General features: G+C 38.8%; 1 protein-coding gene across 3 annotated transcripts in view; it reads right to left on the reverse strand.

Annotated features, from left to right (window-relative positions):
• The window catches only part of TAPT1 (transmembrane anterior posterior transformation 1), a 50,159-nt gene extending 35,833 nt beyond the window's left edge, over nt 1-14,326 (reverse strand). The window contains exons 1-4 of one of the 3 annotated variants that reach the window (XM_050338199.1): nt 14,047-14,326; nt 9,433-9,563; nt 5,178-5,296; nt 356-379 (exon numbers count right to left, since the gene is read on the reverse strand). In XM_050338199.1, the coding sequence (XP_050194156.1) occupies nt 356-379; nt 5,178-5,296; nt 9,433-9,563; nt 14,047-14,326 (554 nt within the window). Of the gene's footprint in view, nt 1-355; nt 380-1,039; nt 1,107-5,177; nt 5,297-9,432; nt 9,564-14,046 lie in introns of those variants that run through there. The other 2 variants (XM_050338201.1, XM_050338202.1) reach the window with 2 other exon arrangements.
• Between the last annotated feature and the right edge of the window lie 6,112 nt (nt 14,327-20,438).

Here is a 20,438-nt window from a genome sequence, read left to right on the forward strand (position 1 = left end):
CAAGTTTGTCTGAGGGGTATACTTGCCCACATAACTACACACTAAAACTTTTTAAAATGTCCAAAGTGATCCACTGGAAATATTCTCCTACAATTATGTTCATCTGGCTTCAGGAAGAAATTTTGATCAAATCTAATATCCAGTTTGAGGCTTTAGAAAGAGAGACACCTTATAGTACCCAGGACTTCACTGTTGTAAAATTGTGATAATAAAAATATGTCCCAAGTGAAGAATTCCAGGGTACTGAGAAGAGAGTTTGCCAAGATTAGATGGTGTTGCATTTCTTAAACAATAAAAAGCCTCTACATGCACACAACACAGCACGAGACCATGCTAAGAATGAAACAAAACCAACCTTGCTGTTAGGCCCCGATGAGAGCTGTCTCAAAATAAATTAAAAAAAAACAAAAACAAACGAGATTTCAAATAAGTGACAACTAGAATAAGCTTTCATTAAGCTTTTATTTTTTTAATAACAGAATCAACTATAACTGAAGTCAGTAAATGAACATATGCTAAAGTGCTGTATTTTATTCTACACAGAATCATCTTCAAGTCTAATACTAAGATACTTGGCAATGAACTTTCAGGACTCCCCAAAATTTAGGTTAAGCATTACAAAAAAATACCTGCTTGAAGCACACACAAAAATATAGCTATGAACCTGGCTGAAGCAGTACTTAGGACAAACATCAAAAAGCTTAAGGCACTACAAGCTAAAGTACAGCAGGGGCTATAGTTTTTTCCAGGACACCTATTTTAAAATGGGCCAAAATGGTCCCCGGGGCACTCTAAGTAAAAGTGTTTGAAATCTAACATCACAACTTCCACAATGATGCAAGTTACATATGAAAATGTATCTACTGCAAACAGCACTGAATCAATTTCATGTGTTGGTTATTAAAATTCAGTGTTGCTTTCTCCTTTGAAGTATGCTGGTTAATTTAGCTATTTGTAACCAGTCTTTTTACTGATTACATGTATATGTGTGAATTTGGCTGACAGCGTAGAAGGAAAAAGAAAATCAGGATTTACTCACCAAGGAGGAATCCCTGTGACACCACATTCCATCCTATAAAGGAAGTGAAAGTGCTCTTCCCTTCGGTCTGATTTACAAGAAAGAAAGAAAGAGAAGGTTGTAATGTTGCTACACTATGCACTGTTATGGAAAGGAGAAAGGAGTACTTGACCTGAGAGTACACTACAGAAAATAATGAATGCACCCTCCTCCTTTTGGTTGGTAGAAAGCTACACATTTTGGTGGGCAGGTGCAGTACTTTCTCAATGAACTTAAGGTGACAATAGGAGTAGTAGCCCTTCACAAAAGAAAAAAAAAAAAAATTAGGCTTGGGAATAAGTGTGCAACAGAGGTTCAAATCTATTTAATAATCTGACAATATGAACAAAGAAATAATATCCTAATAAGAATGCCAGCGTGTTTGTGGGGTTTTTTTGAGATGCTTGCTTTCTGCACTTTCTTTCTTGAAATAATGCTGTTCTATTTATTTCCTATGGAAAAACGTAAACCTGTGAATTCACAGGAGGGCAATAGGAATTTAAAGAGTTAAATAGAATACAGACAAAGTTAATAATGTTACTGCTGACAGGACCTAAATTCACTTATTTCAGAGAGTAGAGTAAAAGTAAAATAAAGAACATGCATTTATAAACTGTATCTACTTCCACATGGAAGAACTGCAAAGGTCTTGTCATTCAATCTTCACCTATAAAAAAATCCATAATCTTCTACTGTATTTTCTTGAGGAAATTAGAATTTAGAGGAAAAAAAAGTATCACTTTTCCTAACAAGTCTTTACTTACTTTGTGGAGATGATGTAAAATGCCTTTAGGCATAATTAAATTGGGAGTCCCATCAGCGTTTCACTAATACACAATTTTAGCTTTCATATTGTGGTGTTTTACAAATAATACAGAAGAGTTTTTTCACATTCCCATATGACCTTTTATTGATGTGCAACATACTTTCAACAAAAATTAGTTAGCTCTATAAAATTTTCAAAACAAGCAATGATATTATTCTACCCAGAATCTCTGGGTCTGAGGTATTAATAAAAAAAAGAGTCTGAATTTAAAAGGAAACTGTACCTTTCAGCCACAAACAGAGCTATTTTTAGGAACCTGTCACCAAGGACTGTAATTACGAAGAGAATTCCACCAGGTCCACTTCTCTTTCTACCTTAGATTAGTTGTTAAAGCAAAGTATGTGGTTTTATGTTGTCAAAGAATATTTTAATAAAATGAGAGTAGTTTACAAGATTAAAGAGAGTAATTTAAGAAATTCACAACTCAAAAGAAAATACAGTAGAACTGTGTGGTGTTTTTTTTAATTTCAGGATATGTAATTTAATTTTGTGAAGTGTTTGTTAATTTTTTAAGAGCACCCTGCTACTTACAAAGCATAAAAGCAATGAAGTTGCACCTGCCAAAACTACCACAATGTGATGATTCAGTCTCTGCCAGTTTGATCACAGTGATTTTACCAGCAGTTTAGTTCACTTAATGATAGAATCTTGGATTCTTCTGACTGAAGAAGTTTTAAGAGTCTTGTTAAAAAACAGCTTATTTAGCACCAATATAGCTCCCACAAAACCACCAAACTACATTTGCTCAAAAGAAAAGATCAAGTGATGAGGAATGACAACTTAAAAATCAAACTGAAGTGCTTACACTGTCCAGGTAGAAAAAGGAAACCATTTTCTTTAAGATACATTACTCTGTTTCCTTTCAGAACTCTATAAAATGCACTATTAAAACACGTGGAAGAGGCTATTAAGCATGCCCCATACATTTAAGCACTGTGCACAATATAACATAGACAGGAATTAGCCCATTTACATAGAATGTGAGTTTATTGTTTTATAGAAATAATGGGTAACGATCTTTTTCTACACTGAAAAGAGTAGATAGATTTATGAAGAAATAAATGAACTGAAGAGTAAACTGGAAGGGAGACGGAACAGTCACTGTTTAGTTACTTCACTGAGATGTTGAGAAAAAAGTCAAGATGAAGGGAGGAGCACTTTTATTTACTACACAGAATGGAATATGATGTGGCAGGTTCAAATAACAACTAGTCAACATTTATTTGATATTTTGTGAGAAAGAGCAAGCTAAACAGCCACCTGCTTTGTAAGTACTTTTTGCAATTATGAATGTGCTTTACCTATTCAACTCTAGTTTGTTACAAACACATAAATATGTATTCCTGAGCTAGGAGAAAATCACAAATATTTTTTGCCATAATAAATCACATAGCATAACCAGAAAAGTAAACAAAAAACCCCAAAAATCAAAGTACAGGCTCTGAATATTTGGAAATAAGAATAATTACATCTGAAAAAGTTCCATTACATACCTTAGACATGAATTCTAAATCTTTCAGTAAAAAGCAACCAACATTAGAACATGAATGGATTAGACAAAGCCTCAAGTATTGAACAAATAAAGAGATTCTAGGGATCTAAATTTCAAACACACTGGAGGAAACTGTAACAATAGAAATCGCTTCAGCAGTTGTTACAAAAACAAAGCCTTCTTCACTCAAGATCATCTTATTTTCACTGCACCTTACCTGGTAACACTTTAAAGTTTACACAGTCGAGTTAAATAGATTAAACTGGATTCTACCCTGCCTCGCACACTAAAAATCCTGCCAAGCAAGCAGACTGTTTGAACACTGCAGGTGCGTGTACGTACATATACACACATCACATACGTGAGTGCCTGCGGTGCTTTCAATGTCATTTGCTTCAGGATATTGAACAACAACCAAAACCAGCAACTGGTCTTTCAAATTTATATGCATAATTTCAGAAGGGCAGAAAACTTCTTTGTCAAAAGAAAAACTGAGTTTATAAACAAGGAAAAACATTCTTGAACAAAAAAAAAAGTAGTAAGATCAAAATGACACAATAAAATCCATTACATTTACCTGAATTTTAATATTTTAGCAATACCATTCACATAGATATTTAAAAATAGGCACATAATTTGACTTGTCATCAGGCTAAAACCAAATAGCTGTCATTTTTAACACAACTAAGAAAAATCTTTTGACCTAATCAAAGTCTGAGACTCAGCTCAAAAAGAACAGCACAATAAAACATTAGAGTGCCACCTAGTGCCTACGTTAAGCATCACTAAAGTACGAACATTTCAACTTTAGACTATACTTTAAAATATTATTTCTTGTGCCACCAGACTATCATTTGCTCTAATCAGAACACACATTTGTAAACCATGCATCTAAAAGCCCTTCACACATAAAAGACAATATTAATAACACTAATTCAAGCAACTTGGTTAAAAAAACAACAACACTCAGTAACCATAAATCAAGTTTTGGGAAATCTGGAATAAAAAACCTGAAGTCTTTCTTCATTCAGGAAAAAAATTACAACACTAATACAAATGCTCCTTTTCTTTTAAGCTACACTTAAGGCTTACAAAATCAGCTTTACGGTAAAGTAGCAAATGTTATGAAGGAAATTAATTCTATCCTATTTTTTATGTCTATGCCAGAAAGACAAACTAAAAACCCTATATATTAGCAATTTCTTCTTAGTATTGATCTGAACAGGAAAGCAAGGAGTTAAGATCTAAAATTTCTTAATATTCTGATGAGTTTTCCTCTCTAAGATTTACTCTCCAAGATTCTTCAAAGGAAAGAAAAGAACACATTTCATTCAGGGATCCTTTTGGCAAAGTTTACCACAAAATAAGGAAAATTTTTATTGTTAACAAACAAACAAAAAACCCACTTTTGTTTCATTATCAAAAAGTCTACCAAAGACATGAGCCAAGTCAATCAGCCTTAGAAATTTTGAAACCATGTTCAAATAGATGTTAGATAAAAGAACAAAACTAAGGTAAGGTTACATCTCTGTCCTTTACTAACCTGAATATGCCTAAGTGGTGCTGTTATCAAACTGCTGTGTCTGAAGGAAGCAACGATGAGAGTTAGTGACTGGTGGCAAAGTTTAAAGGTCCCACGCACACACCTTTGCTTTGGCTAGTTTAGACTAAAACTTCTATTTTACAGTGGAAGAAGTCATCAGTAGTTCAAAAGGCACAGAAAGGCCATAAAAATGAAGCACACAAATAAATGGAAAAACATTATTTAAGGGTATCAACACCTTTCCCTTGAATCAACTTACCGTAAGCCATAGCACGGCAAAGTGATGAACCGGAACATTGCCAGAAAGACTCTCAAAGGAAGCAGGGTGAATACATACAGAAAAGCATCCAGGCACAAAAAGATTCCAAAAAACATCAACTAAATTACAAAAATAAAACAGAATTATGTTAGTAGTTTATAAAGGGTTATAAAAGTTCATAAAGAATTATTTAATGAAAAATACATTTGCATAAGGCTAATTTACCAAATAAGCACAATACTCTCACTTGCTCGATCAGCTGAACTGTAACAAAAATTAACATGCTATGCACTTTGAAGACTATTCAGCAAAAATTCTGCACCACAAGGTCCAAGCAGCAAAGGCTTTTGCAGACTTTCACAGTTCACTGAACTCAGTCTTTATTTAATAGATGAATTGCACTTGAACTACTACTACTACTTGAACTGTAGTTCATTTTCCAATGGTGACTTTCCTCTAAAGTTACAAAAGTTCATGTTTTAACCTCAGAGGAAAAAAGCTGTGTGTAAATGTGCACAGTCAGTTTTCTATATTTTCAGTATTACTCTCCCATTTTTTTATTACCTTGTAAATTTTCTATTGCATAGCTAATTACAGTTTAGTATATCTCTTTCAGGGAACATTCACCTTCTTCATGTAAGAAGAGAAACTATGAAGAGGTAAATTTCCCATTGCCCTCTGTTTAATGTTTTATCCTTAAATTTACAGAAACAGTTAAAACCATTTCACTATAGCCCCAAGCCAAGCAACTCTGTGATAATTAAACTAGACCTAAACTCTACAAATTGAAAGCTCTTATACCAGACTCTCCCCACACAGCATTCCTTCTTTATCTGATCTTTGGATGATTCTATGAGTCTACCTGAATGGGATTCTAGGCACATGCCTTTATACTTCTGTCAAACCAGGAGCTAATACTTTTTCTTGCAAGAATAATCATGTAAAAAAGCAAGCTTATCTTACTACACAATTAAGACTAGCAACATCTAAGCAGGCCTAATGTCCATGACAGATACGCATTTACATATGGAAGTTGTATGTACTGCTGAGAAAGGAAGACACTGGGGTAGTGGGGTGTATGTAAACCAAAGTACAAGTAAATTACTTTTATCTCCCACAATCTCTTTGCCTTTCAAAATACCTTCTTTGTGCAACTGCCACATCAGTATCTAAGGAGCTACATATCACTGATGTGTCCCCTTCTCTCACTCTTACTCCTTGTGCATCCTTGTAACTTTGACAGCAATCCTACGGACTGCACTCCAGTGTATCTATCCATAAGCCATGCAAGATGACTGGCTTGGGCACAACAGCACTGCTGTCATCCCTGAGTTGTTACTCTCCCTTATAATATTATTTCAACCAATTCTGCAGTGACAGAATATTTCAATACCATCATGATACTAAGATGTCTCTTCCCTGACATTCACTCATTAGCCTCTCATACCATATTCTAAAATTTCAGCAGAGTTATCATTTAAAGTTATCAAGAGCAGCGTTACATGAATGATGGGTAAATTTATGCAGTGGATTAGTATGCTATTAAGCAACCTATTTCTTTGCTAACTTTTAAATCAGGTGCTGAATTTTCAAGCACTGGGGATGACCAGAGCTGAACACTTGCGGTTTTTTTTTTTAACTCCTTAACCCAAGCAAAGTAGAAAAATAGCCTGTCATTTTGCCTCTCTGTTCTTTGAGGACATTTTTATAATCTTGAAAACAGCACTGCATTTTCTTTTTGATTTAGACAGACTTCTCTGCCTGAGTGTAATAATGGTTTCTCACATTCTGTAAGCTTATGTTAATATTTGCAATTGTTGTTTAACGTCCTCTTTTTCTTAATTTTTTTCTACAATGCACTTGCACATTTACATGCACACATTTAAATATAATCAGTACTGAACCTTCCAATCCTTTCTGTAAACATTATTTTTGCTGCTACATTCCACATACTAAGGAACTAACAGGAAAGCTTACAGAGCTTTTCCATCATCATAACTATAACTTAGAAAAAGAGCACAGTTTAATTTTGAGATCAACTAGCAAGTCTTCCCTTAAGATGGTGGGAAGAGAGACCACCTTGTCATTTAGTATAAATACCCTACTACAAAGAAAAGTTTCCACTGAAATTGCACAAAAAGCTTGAGTGGAAATAGTACTTATATTGTAAATTATCTAGTTTCCCAAAATAAAAAAGGGTAGTCAGAACAACAAAAATACTGCCCTTTTAACATCACACCCCACTCTAAAACTATGGGAATGTAATAAGTGCATGTTAAATAATATCTCCCAATATTAGGCTTTGATAAATTTACTCCAGTTTATTCTATCGGATTATAATTTTCATTCTTATTCTGTAATTATACTACTAGGTAGAAAAAAAGCCATTAAGAAAATTCTTCTGTTCCTTTCCTAGTGCCTTACATGCCTTATTTCCAGTAAGCAGATTTTTGTATTACATAGGCAAGTGGTTGCTGCAACAGGTGATGATCTGCGCAGTAGTTAGCTTTCTTTCTAGATGCTCATCATTGTATCTTTTTTTAATGAGTAAGATTCAATTTGACATAGCTAGTATGAGTACTAACATGGACTAAGCCAAAACAAAGAACTAACAAATTTCTGTCATAATCTCCCCTTAAGAAGACAACTATCACTTTTTAAATCTGTTTATTCTTCAGTATCATAATATTTCATATTCAAAGTACAGACTGAAGTTTGGTGGGGTTTGCATGGTAAATCAATTTCAGTACAGCATCGTCTTGTGTATAAAAAGACTGCTGGTCGTTACTTGTTCCTACACACTGGAAGTTTTATTGGAAGTCCGAGGCCCTTCAGAATAATTTCTGTGCCTTGGAGATGGCATGTAAGTCTATGTAATTACAGTGGAGATGATGTAGAACTGCTGTATTGCTCAGTTGAGTCTCTACCATAAACTGGAATGGGTAAATAGTGAGGACGTGAAGACACCATCCCTAGAGAGGTTCAAAGCCCATCTGCCTCTGATCCCCAGCAACCTGTTTGTTGTAGGTGACACAGGTTTAAGGAAGGCATTACATCATCTCAGAGGTCCATCCCAATCTCATTCTGTGGTTTTCTGCATTAACTGACTGGGAATTTCTAAAACCAGGCCTTACCATGGTCCAGGGATGAATTTAATGATACTGAAGGAGGAACCAGAGTGCTACTGACAAAGGGAATCCTACTCCCCCTCCCTCCTCCACTGCCCTTTCATCTTTCTACCTCTACCCGAAGCTATAGAGGTCCCCTTCTGTAGGTTCTGGACTCTCAAGAATATTGGCTGAGCAAATCAGCTCACTATCCAAGTACAGAATAATAGAACAATAAAAGTGAAGCATTCACTGCTGAGTTATGAGCTAATTTAACTCTTGGAACAATCCAACAAGCACCACAGCTCATGCAAAGCAGGCAGCATGCATAAAGCAGGAGACTGAAGTGGGAGGAAGAGTGAAACAAGCCTCTTCCTTCAGTGTAAGTTAAATTGATTTAGTTCTATTTGTAACTTCATACATTGAGATTCTGGGAATTTTAGCACTCTTAATTTTAATGTTATCATTACACTGCAGTCTAGCCAAACCTTATTACCAGTGTTGCCTTACTCATCATCCTTGAGCATACTGCTGCTGCTGCCTTCCAAATCAACATGGTTATGCCAAACTAAAACTCTCCTCTACCTTACACCACTGGACAGCCAGAATGATATCTAAGCTGACATAAAGGAGGTGGCTGGAATCCCTCAGGAAGGGCCACAGAGGGAAGATGTGGTAGACAGTAGCAAGAAGTAAAATAGAAGACTATGAAAATTATGTCAAAAAACCTTAGACAAACTCATCCATCACCACATTTTTATAAGACTGAAATCTTCCCATCCTCAAAGCATTAGAGACTTGAAAAAAAACTTTTAAATGTTTTAATGCAAAATTACATTTTGCTACAAAAAAATTACTTTTAATTTACTATTCCTTTGAGGATCAGTGACATCTTTATATTTGAATCAATTTGTCATTAGGTGGACTTGTCTCTCCCTGCTAATAAGCTGAGTTGCCAACAGCAATAAGAAAATATAGGCAGAATCCCTCCCCAAAACAAAAACATTTAAGTTATAACACTGAAAAATAATCATTATAGATATTTACATTTTTTTTTTAGTAGCAAAGGTGTTTCAAAAACACATATTTCCTTAAATATTTTAATGCAACAGATTTCATCTCTAAGTTAAATATTAAACATACTTCACCTTCTCCAGTTCTTTTGGTATCCGCATGCACGTGTACACTCTCTCTCTCCGCTCCGTGTATTTTGCTTCATTGTGTTCAAGAAAGTAACCTCTTGTTAGCTCAGCACTGATGAATCTCAGCAATGAAAGATCTATTCAGAAACACACAGAAGCAGAAGACACTTCAGGCATGATCTCCAAAGGGTGAGAAGCTGCTGTACTTCTGTTACTTGTCTTTTGCTACATGTTGCATTTACAAGGCCTCTAACACAGGTTTCTGCTGATGATTAAATAACTGTAGGGATGGAGCTGTATGAGAAGCAAGTCCTGTGCTCTCCCTTAATTGCCATGTTGCCTTCCAATAAACAAAACAAGTTACTTTTCCTAGGCAATCCTTTCCATCAGATAACCCAAAACATTACTCAAAGCCGCTCCACTGAATGCAATAAACTTAATTTATTGCCAGTTCTCCTAAATTTACTAAGCTCCACTTTTGGCTTCTTAAAAGCTATTTTTTCTCTCAGCAATATTAGAAACCTTTTTTTTATTACAAAGAAAAATTTTCTGTAAGATCAAAATGTTCACGGACAAATGATCCCAAGTCACTCAGTGCACAAACAGTACAAGCACACTGAACATTTGGAGATCAGAACAAAGTCTTTCACAACCAAAAAGCCATCAGGCACACACAGGTTTTCTGTGTTTTAATGTCTGTAGGTAAACAGCCTGAAGGCCGACTGACCTATGTCTAGCCAACTCATATGGCTTCTAAAAAAGACTTTGCACAGAGTAGTCTTGCAAAATTAATAACATATGAAAATATTAAAAACATATGAAATCATAATTATGACATTCAGGCTGTCAGCACAAAGAGGTTGAGCTTAAGTTTCAACAGTCACTGATGAGGTCTGACACCACCACCTCCTTGTAACACTTCAGAAGTGACAGAACACTACAATTAAGTTCAGCATCTCTGGTTATTGGCATTTAAAAATAGAAACTCTCAGTGTTCACACAACCTTGAAAAGATGTAAATCACTGATCTAAACAACCAGGTGAAAAGCTATAGAGCGCCTACCAGGACACAAGCAAATAGTAAATTCAGATTTTAGCCAAATTCTTGGTGAGTATTAGAGGTGGAAGGGACCTTGCATGGTACAATGCTCCACATTTTTCGTGGGAATGAAGAGGTTGTATAACAGTAACAGCAAAAATGCCCAGGTAACAGCTGGTAAGAGAGGAATTCAAGTATGGACACTATGCCTGAAAAGTTCACCCAAAACTATCTGAGGCAATGCCTTCTCAATAATCACCACACTGATGATGTGGTGATTATTAACCATAATAATTAACAGTAGCCAGAAAATGATAAAGTGTTTCAAAGCAGAGAAGGAATCAGCTCAAACACAAGTATAAAAGAAGCAGAAGAGACAATGTGTGCTTATAACCCACACAGCCTTGGGGAGACACACACACACACACACACACATTGAGTGTGACTAGAACTTGGGGGCATCACAAACAAGCACCCAGAAGTTTGTGGTGGTGTATTAATGTTCTTTGCGTGCCCAGTATTGTGATTTATCATGTTGCTTATACTGATCTCAGCTATATAACTCACTATGTGCAGGTTAATTATGTATTGTTAATAAATCATGATTTCCTTTAAACTAAGTGAACTGAATCATTTTTCCCCTGTATGAGATTGTTTGAATAGTGATTTTGATGATTTATATATTACTGATCCGCTTCTATAAGGCAGGCCAAAACCACACTAAGCTTTAAACCATTTATTTTAAAACAAACAAACCAACACGTAGTTTAACAAGTAGTAAATAATATTTACATGTAAAGTCTCAATCAAAGTTCACTCTGTGAAATAAAGCAGAAATTCATACCACTAAATCACTGTTCAGATCTCTTGTGAGCACTATCACTTGTAACTTTTGTTGGTTTTGCCAATTCTTCCTTGTTTCTAAACATGAAAGCAAAGAGGTAACTTTAAGTATAAACACACCAAGTAACCACTCTGTTAACTGCCCAGGTGTATTTTCTTCCACCTCAGATAACTGACTTTCTCTAACTTAAAGATAACCCAACCTCAAGCAACTGAAGTTTCCTGCACAGTAAATACATGCATATGGGCAACTGCCACAGAGTAACTTAAGGGTCCCTGTCAACCTGAGATATTCAATGATTTTAGCTAATGAACTATTTGTTCCCACTCTTTCTTACCTCACACAAACTATTTAATAGGCCTATTGCTGAGAAACAAATGATTTTAAGTTTTCGTCATCTGGGTAGACTTTCAATGTCCTGGATATTAAGGGATAATCTCATGACTGAGGTTGATCAATACACAAGCTCCAGACTGTGATTGCAAAATAATCTCCCCATTGACAGGGGATGCACTAGAACACAGTCACTCAGCCACCTCCTTTCTGGGCACTCACTGCTGCCCAGCACCAACCCTAGCCCCGTGCCAGCTGTGAAAAAGATTAGTGGCTGACCCTGTAGGAAAAACACAATAACCAAAAGAACAGCATGAGACATGAAGGCAGGACAAAGCAATAAATCATTTGAAAAACAGCTTAATTCTGCTATCAAAGCATCAGGCAACATTTGCTTTTAAAAGTAAACACTCTAACTCCTACTTCAAATTCCTTCCCTACTTCAAATTTCTCTCTTTTGCAGTCAGGAAATTTTAGACTGTGGTCCAAGTTTAATCTGTTCAGATAGCATATTCTTAATGCTTATAGTATGCTAATTTATCTCCCCATCTCAAGAGAGGAAAGTGTAAGCAGCTTCAAAAAACATGAAAGACCACAAATTTCTTCAAGATATGAAGATAATGATTTACCTAAGTTATATTTCAATGCATAGCTACACCAAGGATAACCATTAACCAGAAATGCAGAGGAAAAGTTGTGCAAGCAAGAAACAAACTGCGCTTCGCTAAGTATTTATTATATAATCATAACTTTAATCCTAAATACAACAATTCCAGGCACTCACTTCACTCCCACCAATCCTAAATACACACTTCTTCCATAAACACACCAAATAATCAATGAAGAAAATATATATTTTAAAAGTATTTCCTTCTCCTCTAAACAACTTCTTTTTACAGTACTGCTTCATCACCATGAAGAAAACCCTTCTATTATTTAACATATTGCTACCCTTAGGTGAGTTAAGATTTCGACTTGCTCTATCAAGAAGCCTATTCTCCTTATGTTTTCTTGCTCTGAAGAGTCAGAGAGCACCAACGATTTTTAACTATTTTTAAATTTAAAATCTACTGCTGGAACATAGTTAGGTATTTTTCACTGCCCCCAATAACAGTTCCTTTATAAAGTTATTTAGCTGTCAGGCACATCAGAATGTATCTTGATCATTCTTTTTTCACCTCAAGGCAATTTATAATACTACAACCAAGCCAATTCTTTTCTAACTATGGAAATTACATCACCATTACATTCCGTAGTGTTCATCAACACCACAGAACTGCAGTCGATGCTGCATGTCCTATGACATAACCCATCAGAAACAGACACAACACCCATCAAACTCAGAAGGAAAGTGTTCAATTGTTAATTATTATTTTAATAAATCCTACTTCCTTTCTATTTTTTTTTTCTTTGCATTTGATAAAATCTGTAATATCCCACTCAATCAACACTGAGGGAGAAAGCCTGGAAAGTTGAACACTTCAAGCACTTTCCAGATTTTCAGCAAGCCAATCAATTAAGATTATGCTGCTAATAAAGCTATTTATAACCTTACCAACACTAAATCCACCCTGATACACCAACTGACAATTTTTACAAGAATGGCAGGGCTATTTTCAAAAATTACTTGGTAGATACCTGAAATAACCAGTTCAAGTATGAATGTAAATATAGTTGCAGATTGATAGCAAAAGCAATGACCTTTGCCCTTTTTCCCCTATAAATCCTCAGTTAGTAAACTACACTTAGTTTAAAAGACTTCTAACAATCTGCGTACAAGTTCAAAGCTCCAACAGCACCGCTACTGTCAGTAGTAGCGGCAAACACCACTGTGCTCACAGCTGTGTGCGTGCAACAAGAACTGGAAGGACGACGGAGCGTTTCTCGTACTTCGCCGAGAAAGTTGAGCGAGCCCGCAGCCTCCCGGCCTCGGCTCTCCGCTCCTGTCACACACACTGCCGGGCAGGACCGAGCCTCACAGCCCGAGTTCCAGCTCCAGGGCACAGCACGCTCCAGGGGGATGCCCGTGCTGCTCACAAACCTCCACGCCATCACATTTGAGAAGCTGTGTGGCCGCACACGGACACCCCTCCGTCCGTGCTGCCCTTCCCCGGCACACACCGGCCACGGGCGGGTTCGCGGGCCGAACCCACGGGCAGGGGCCGAGGGAAAGCTCCCCACGAGCCGCCCGCCGCTCCCCGGGCCCGCCCGGTCCCAACGCACTTTCTGAAGTCGCTCGCCCAAGTTCTCCCGGGCGGCGGCGGCGCCCTCAGGCACCACCCTGGCACCGGCACCGGCCCCTCGGGCGGCGCTGCGAGAAGCCAGCGCCGGCCACCCGTCCCGGTCCCCCGTGAGAGCCCCGCGCCGCCGCCCGCAGGCCGCTCCCCGCGCCGCCGCCCCTCACCCGAGAGGCTCCGCTTCTTCTTCCTGCCCCGGTCGCTCTCGTAGAAGCCCAGCGTCTCGGTTCGCTGCTGCGGAGACGGCTGCCCCGGGCCGGCGGGGGGCGGGCGCGGGTCGCTGCTGCCCCATAGGGTTCTGGGCTCCCCGCGGCCGCCGTCCTGCCGCCCGTCCTGCCGCCCGTCCTGCCGCCCGTCCTGCCGCCCGTCCTGCCGCCCGTCCTGCCGCCCGTCCTGCCGCCCGTCCCCGGCGGTGCCCGGCGCGGCCGCCTCGGCCAGGCCGGCCATGTTCGCCGCCCGCTGCGCGCCCGCCGCCCCCGCGCCGCGCGCCTGCCGCTGACTCATCACCGCGCGACAGCCGCGGGACCGGCCGCGCGCCGCTGCCCCGCGCGCGGGGGGCGGGGGCGGGGCCGGCGCGCCGCCATCTTGTGCCGCTGTTAACCCTTCACGGGCCGGGAGCGCCTCCCAGCACCTCCCTGTGTGAGGCTCCCTCTGCTTTTGTGGGTCCTGCAGGGCACAAATAACGCTATTTGAGGTGGGGGACAGCTCGAGCCTTTGTCCGTAAAGTGGGTGTGATGGTCACGGTTTAACACACACACACTCCCAACACGTGGGGGTGAGGGAGACAAGCAGTTCAAAGCATCTGGGAACAACGTGATGAATCCACCTCGAGCCGTGCAAATAAAAGACCATGTTCAAAAACGGAAAGCGGGCGGTGAATTATTAACTCTAAAGCCAACAGGGTTCCGATGAACTGCGGGACCCGGGTTGGCCGGGACAGGGCTCTCGAGGTCGCAGTCCCGCGCTGTCCCGGGCAGGACGGCGGCTGCCGAGCGCGCCGGGCCGGCTGGAGCTCCCCGGCCCTCATGGAGCTCACCAGACCCTGCAGGGCTTGAGGAGCCCGCGAAGGTCACGGAGCCCCACCAGTCCGAACACCAGGGTCTTAAATCACGCGGTTCGTGAAGTGCTGAGGCTGGAGAGGCTGTTCGCTGCTGGCAGTGTGGTACCGGCGGCGATGAGGCTTGCCGCAGACCATACTAATGAAAACTAACTGTTCCTGCAGCAAACCGCTTATGTTTAATACACAAGCAAACACGAATATAAGTACTAGGCAGCTTCAAGGTAACAGTGAAGCACTCGTTCGCAGGGCAATTTACATGGGCACGAGGACAAAATACCTGGCCTGCATTTCAAGTACGAGACCTCCTTCACATTCAGTTCTTGTGTTCTTATCGGGCATTCACAGGCCAGATGCAGTCAGCTTAATATTTAGCCGTTCACTCTGGAAAAACAAAGAATGCTTTATTCTTTCTTTGCAAGGCCATAGTAGTTTTCCTTTATAACTCTTAATTATACAGCTGTCCCAAAGAGCATTCCAGGCTTTGGATAGACTAGAGGTGCCCATTTCCATTGCCTTTATTGGTTCTAAATGCCCCAACTCTAGTAGGATTAATCTACGTCTTGTATTTTTGGGCATAGAGCACTTTTTACAGTCACTCATACTGTGTAATAAGAGAATCATATAGGGAGCTAATAGTGATAACTACTACACATTCTCAGTTTGGACTTCCATCTTTTCTCTGTAGATATAAAAAGATAGAAAAATAGGATGCAGAACAAATTGCTCCAAAAAGAGCCGACAAATTACCTCAGTTGAAAGATGCTGCAGTCTGTGCAAAGTTACATGACAACTGGGGAGGCATTCTGCCTCTCTCTTTCCAACTCTGTATAAAGCTTCTATACATCCACAAGATGTACTTCATGATATTTAAGGACAACAAATTGTCACAGCCTTGTTATCAGTCTTACCAAAAAGAAGGTGCTTGCAGCATCAAACATCATCTAGCAACCAGCTATGTTCTTCTTCCTTCAGGCACACTGAGAAGTGTCTAATGAGTTGCCAGCATCACTTGTGACAGCACATACATTTTCTGTTCAGGGGTTGACCCAAGGTAACCTTGCTTAGTTTACAACATCTTCCAGTTTTGTGCTTGAAGTAGTTCAGCTGAAGGCATGATAATAGTATGACTACAATATGGTTCAGCTAAGAATTCACTCATCTCTTTGGCACTTCAAAACCACATTGAGCAGCTATCCTCAAGTTTCTACCCATGGAATCCTACTGTATGTTTTTTTCTGTATTTATATACAGTTTATAACCATCATTGGCTGGATTTATAATATATTCTTTTTCACACGCAAATATGTGCATATTTCAAGTGATATTTTGGCATGGTGGCCACTTCCAGAAGGTTAATCCATCTGCAGCAAAATCCAGTTTTTAGGTATTTGAGTCCTTGAACTAGGGGGGAGAAGTTGTTTGGTGACAAATGTCAGCAGTGTTCGTATAGGAAGTAGTGGTTCATTACGATACCTGCGGTTGGGAGTTATCTGGGACCGTCTGCTCTTTGGGCACAAAAAGCAGTATTTTTTTGGTTTCCAAAGCTTATCTGCTATGAGACATGCTGTGGAGTGACTTTGCAGCGGGTCAGAATCTGCTTTACGGTTTCATAACCGTTCACCAATCTTTTTCCTGAAGCGATTTTCTTAGAACAAGACACAACCCTGTCTACGTTCCCACAGCTGCAGTTCCCCTTTTTTCCCCAAGAGATAATTAGCAGGTGGAGAGGAAAGGGAGGATTGTTTCAAAATAAGGACTGTCTCCAGGAAAAAAACAGTTTCATTCATAGAACAGCAAGAACCATTAGAATAGTGAATACAGGCTGGGAAGTAAGGGCTACTTGAATTTTATGAGAAATGTCATCACGGCTGGTCTTTGGGGCTTTGCACAAGCTACTTAATTTTTTTGCCTTAAATTTTCCACACATAAAGTAGACTGATGTTTGTCTACCTATAAAGTGTATTATATATAATCATCTCAGAGGGATTTTTGCTCATTTGACATCAGGAAATTTTTTCAGGCAGTTTTAAGTATTAAAATTTTATAGTGTGTCCAGCTCAGCTGTGCTTTAGTCCCAGAGTACTCATTGCTGCAACTACTTTCTCTCCTAGGAAGGATGGTCTTTTTCTGAAGAACATTTTACTTGGTTTAAAACTCCTTTTTTTCCTAATGGATCTTTTCTCCTACAAGACGTTAAGAAGTCATTAAGTCATTAAGAAGAAGATTCAGAAAATGTATAAAAATTGTTTTCATAGTGCTTTTTGCTGGCAAAACTTTGTGGTCTTTTCAGACCTTGCCATCTGTGTCATCTGCTCCCACTAACTCAGACAATCCCCTCTTAACAGAGATGGTGTATCAGTGATGTGTGCTAAAAATGAGCTCAAGTAAGATCTTTTTAGAGAGTAATATAAACATGGAAAAAAAATCTGTCAACAAAATTACATCTCATATGAGACGCAAATTGTGGACACAGGTTAGGAAATGTGAAAGAAGTATAGAGAAAAGTGTGGAAACTCAATGTACTGCCAAGAAGAGGTACATGAAACTGGAGAACACATTAACTAACAATAAAGACGACGCAGGTGTTAAAATGATGGTAATAACAATGCAATACTTATAGCAGTATGAAACAATTGTGAGTAACTACAATACTCATAACCATGTGAAAATATCTTTCTATTGTAAGCTTTTTGTTAGTAGGGATCAAACTTCTTTAGACTTTCCAATATCATTTAAAACAGACTAAATCCTAAAAATGTATGGTTTAATGGTTTAATTTCCTGAATATCCTGCAAGAATTATCTTGGATTATGGTCTTCATTGTTTTCAATAATTTTTCATTTTTAAAAGTGTCATTGCTGAGTACATATTCTGTGAGGAGGCATGTCAACAAAACTCATGGTGAATTCAAAATGTAATGCCAATTTATTTCCACAATAAAATATTTTCAGATCCTTTTGTAATATAAACAATTCATTTTGCATTATGTTTGTGACTTTTAGTTCATCAATCCACTTATTATGTGGGTGCATATTCACTCTTCTACTAAAGGCAATGAATCTCTTAGCAACAGCTGATATTAGCAAACTTAGTTCTAAATCTTTCAGAGTCGCAGCTGTCATATATTTGCAAAGTACAAAAGTATTGGTTAGAAATATAATCTAATTCTGTCTCAGTCAGTTGTGTTTTGGTAGCAGAAGTTAAAAATATCTGTTTACGCCCACAGGAGAAAAATCATGTAAAGACTCTTTCCTTCATCTTATGTTCAACATCGAAGCAGTACATTAATGTTTGCATGGGATAATCAGTATAAGAAATTGTTGTATACACACACGTAACCTAAGTGTTCCCCCTCACCCCTTTTTTAAAAAAAATCTCAATAGAAAATATATGATTCTAGAGTTTACCATATTTTTTCCTGAGTTGTAGGCTCACTAAAGATGAGGTTGACTCCTAGGTAAGCTAAGGGCATTACTCAACATCAGCATGTCCTTGAATAATGAAAACACAAATCATGTTATGCAATACTATAGGACCTGAAAGTCGGGTTTGACTTCTCACTGGTACATTTCCATTATTTGTTTGCTTTCGAAACTGTATTATATAGCACAGGAGCTACTGCAAAGTTAAAATCAGTGGTGGTTTCCAGTGACAGCATGATTTTCCACACCTGACATCTTTGACATTTTTGGAAGAAATAATTCTTTTCAGACACTTTTATATGGTGTTTTATCCTGGGACTGTAGTTCAAGCAGGATTGAAGGGCAGAGGTACAGAAAGTTAGTTCAGTACTACAGGTTTTTAAATGCATACTCACATTATCTTAAAAATAGAATTGAAAATATTCTTTGATTTTTGTTAAAACTTCTAAGAGTTTCCTAGTGCAATATTTTTATATCTCTTTTTCTGTCAGATATCTTGATTTTTTTTTTTTTTTAATCAAGGCAATACTTTTTCTGTGACTATCAGTGGCCATTTTTTCCTGCTCATGGTCTGATCTCAATTTCCTGGTGTCAAGATTTCTTCAGGGTTTATATCTTTATCAAAATGCCACAACTAATACTTAAACTACTGCCTCTATTGGAGTGCAGATATCTGAATCTCTGACACCTTTTATGTAAAAAAGCAGGAAAGGTTCTTTTCAACATCAACATCGCTGAACTCAGTGATATATGGGGCATTTCCCCGCAATGTTCACACAGCTGAAAGTAAAGTAGCCCCAAGATTCCTAAATCTCTTCAGTTCCAAGCTACTTTTATCACAAGCTTCACCCTGAGATGCTGGAAGAAAGGTTTTGTAATCTCTTCTTTCCTCTTTTTTTTCATGTTACATATCTGCAGCTGTGTAACATTTAAAGATGGCTCTACACATGGCAAGATAGGTTTAAGTGTTATAAAATAAGAGTGCAGCTGCCTTTGACTGCATCCTCAGCTGCTTCCTCAGCAAAGCTAAGACAGACTTGAGGTGAGAGAGAAATAGGTGGGAGGAAATTGGTAAAAAAAATGCAGAAGGAAAGATGCTTATAAAGAGCTCCAAAAGTCATGAACTAGGAAGAGAAGAGCAACTGGAGTATTGTCTCAGCACCTCAGCATAAGTTCCATGTACCTAAGAATGAAACTCAGTATTAGACAGAAAGTGATTGGTGTTTTGTTTAGGTATCAGAAAATGTTACCTCTAAAGTATGTAATTTATTTAAGTTTCCTAATGTATAAGTTTCAGCCTAGCATTTCTTCATGTTTTAGGCCCAGGTAGCAAAGGTGAAATCCCAGATTTAGAGTGTCAGGGTGACTGAATTTACAATATGAGTTTTCAGTCTTGCCAAACCCAAGTGGAGATGGAAATCTGTGTTATAAGAATCATTAGCAATTAGGGTTTCTGTAAATGGTCCTATTGATTTTAATTAGTTGAAAGTCTCAGCTCAGCAAGAGTATTTCCATTATGATAATGTATGATGACAAATATATACACACAATTAGATTATGAGATCTCTGGATAGGATCTTAAGTCTCTCACTTCTGGAAAGCATCTCCACTCAGAAGAGAATTTAAATATGCTATATTTTAACATAATGGTAAGTGTTTTTCTGATTTTGGGCAATAAAAATTACAGAATCACAGAATCAAAGATTGGGTAAGGTTGGAAGGAACCACAGTGGGTCATCTGGTCCAGCCTCCCTGCTCAAGCAGGGTCTTCCTAGAGCACATTGCACAGGATTGCATCCAGACAGTTCTTGAATATCTCCAGTGAGGGAGACTACACAGTCTCTGTGGGCAATCTGTTCCAGTGCACGGTCACCTGCACAGTAAGAAGTTCCTCCAGATGTGCCTCACCAGGGCTGGGTAGAGGGGCAGGATCACCTCCCTAATGCACCCTGGGGTACCACTGGCCTTCTTGGCCACAAGGGCACACTGCTGGCTCATGGACAGCTTGTCCAGCAGGACCTCAAGTCCTTCTCCACAGAGCTGCTTTCCAGCAGGTTGACCCCCAGCCTGTCCTGGT

Source organism: Myiozetetes cayanensis, unplaced genomic scaffold, assembly GCF_022539395.1.
Source record: "Myiozetetes cayanensis isolate MyiCay16 unplaced genomic scaffold, myiCay2020 scf7, whole genome shotgun sequence".
NCBI classification, from domain to species: Eukaryota; Metazoa; Chordata; class Aves; order Passeriformes; family Tyrannidae; genus Myiozetetes; species Myiozetetes cayanensis.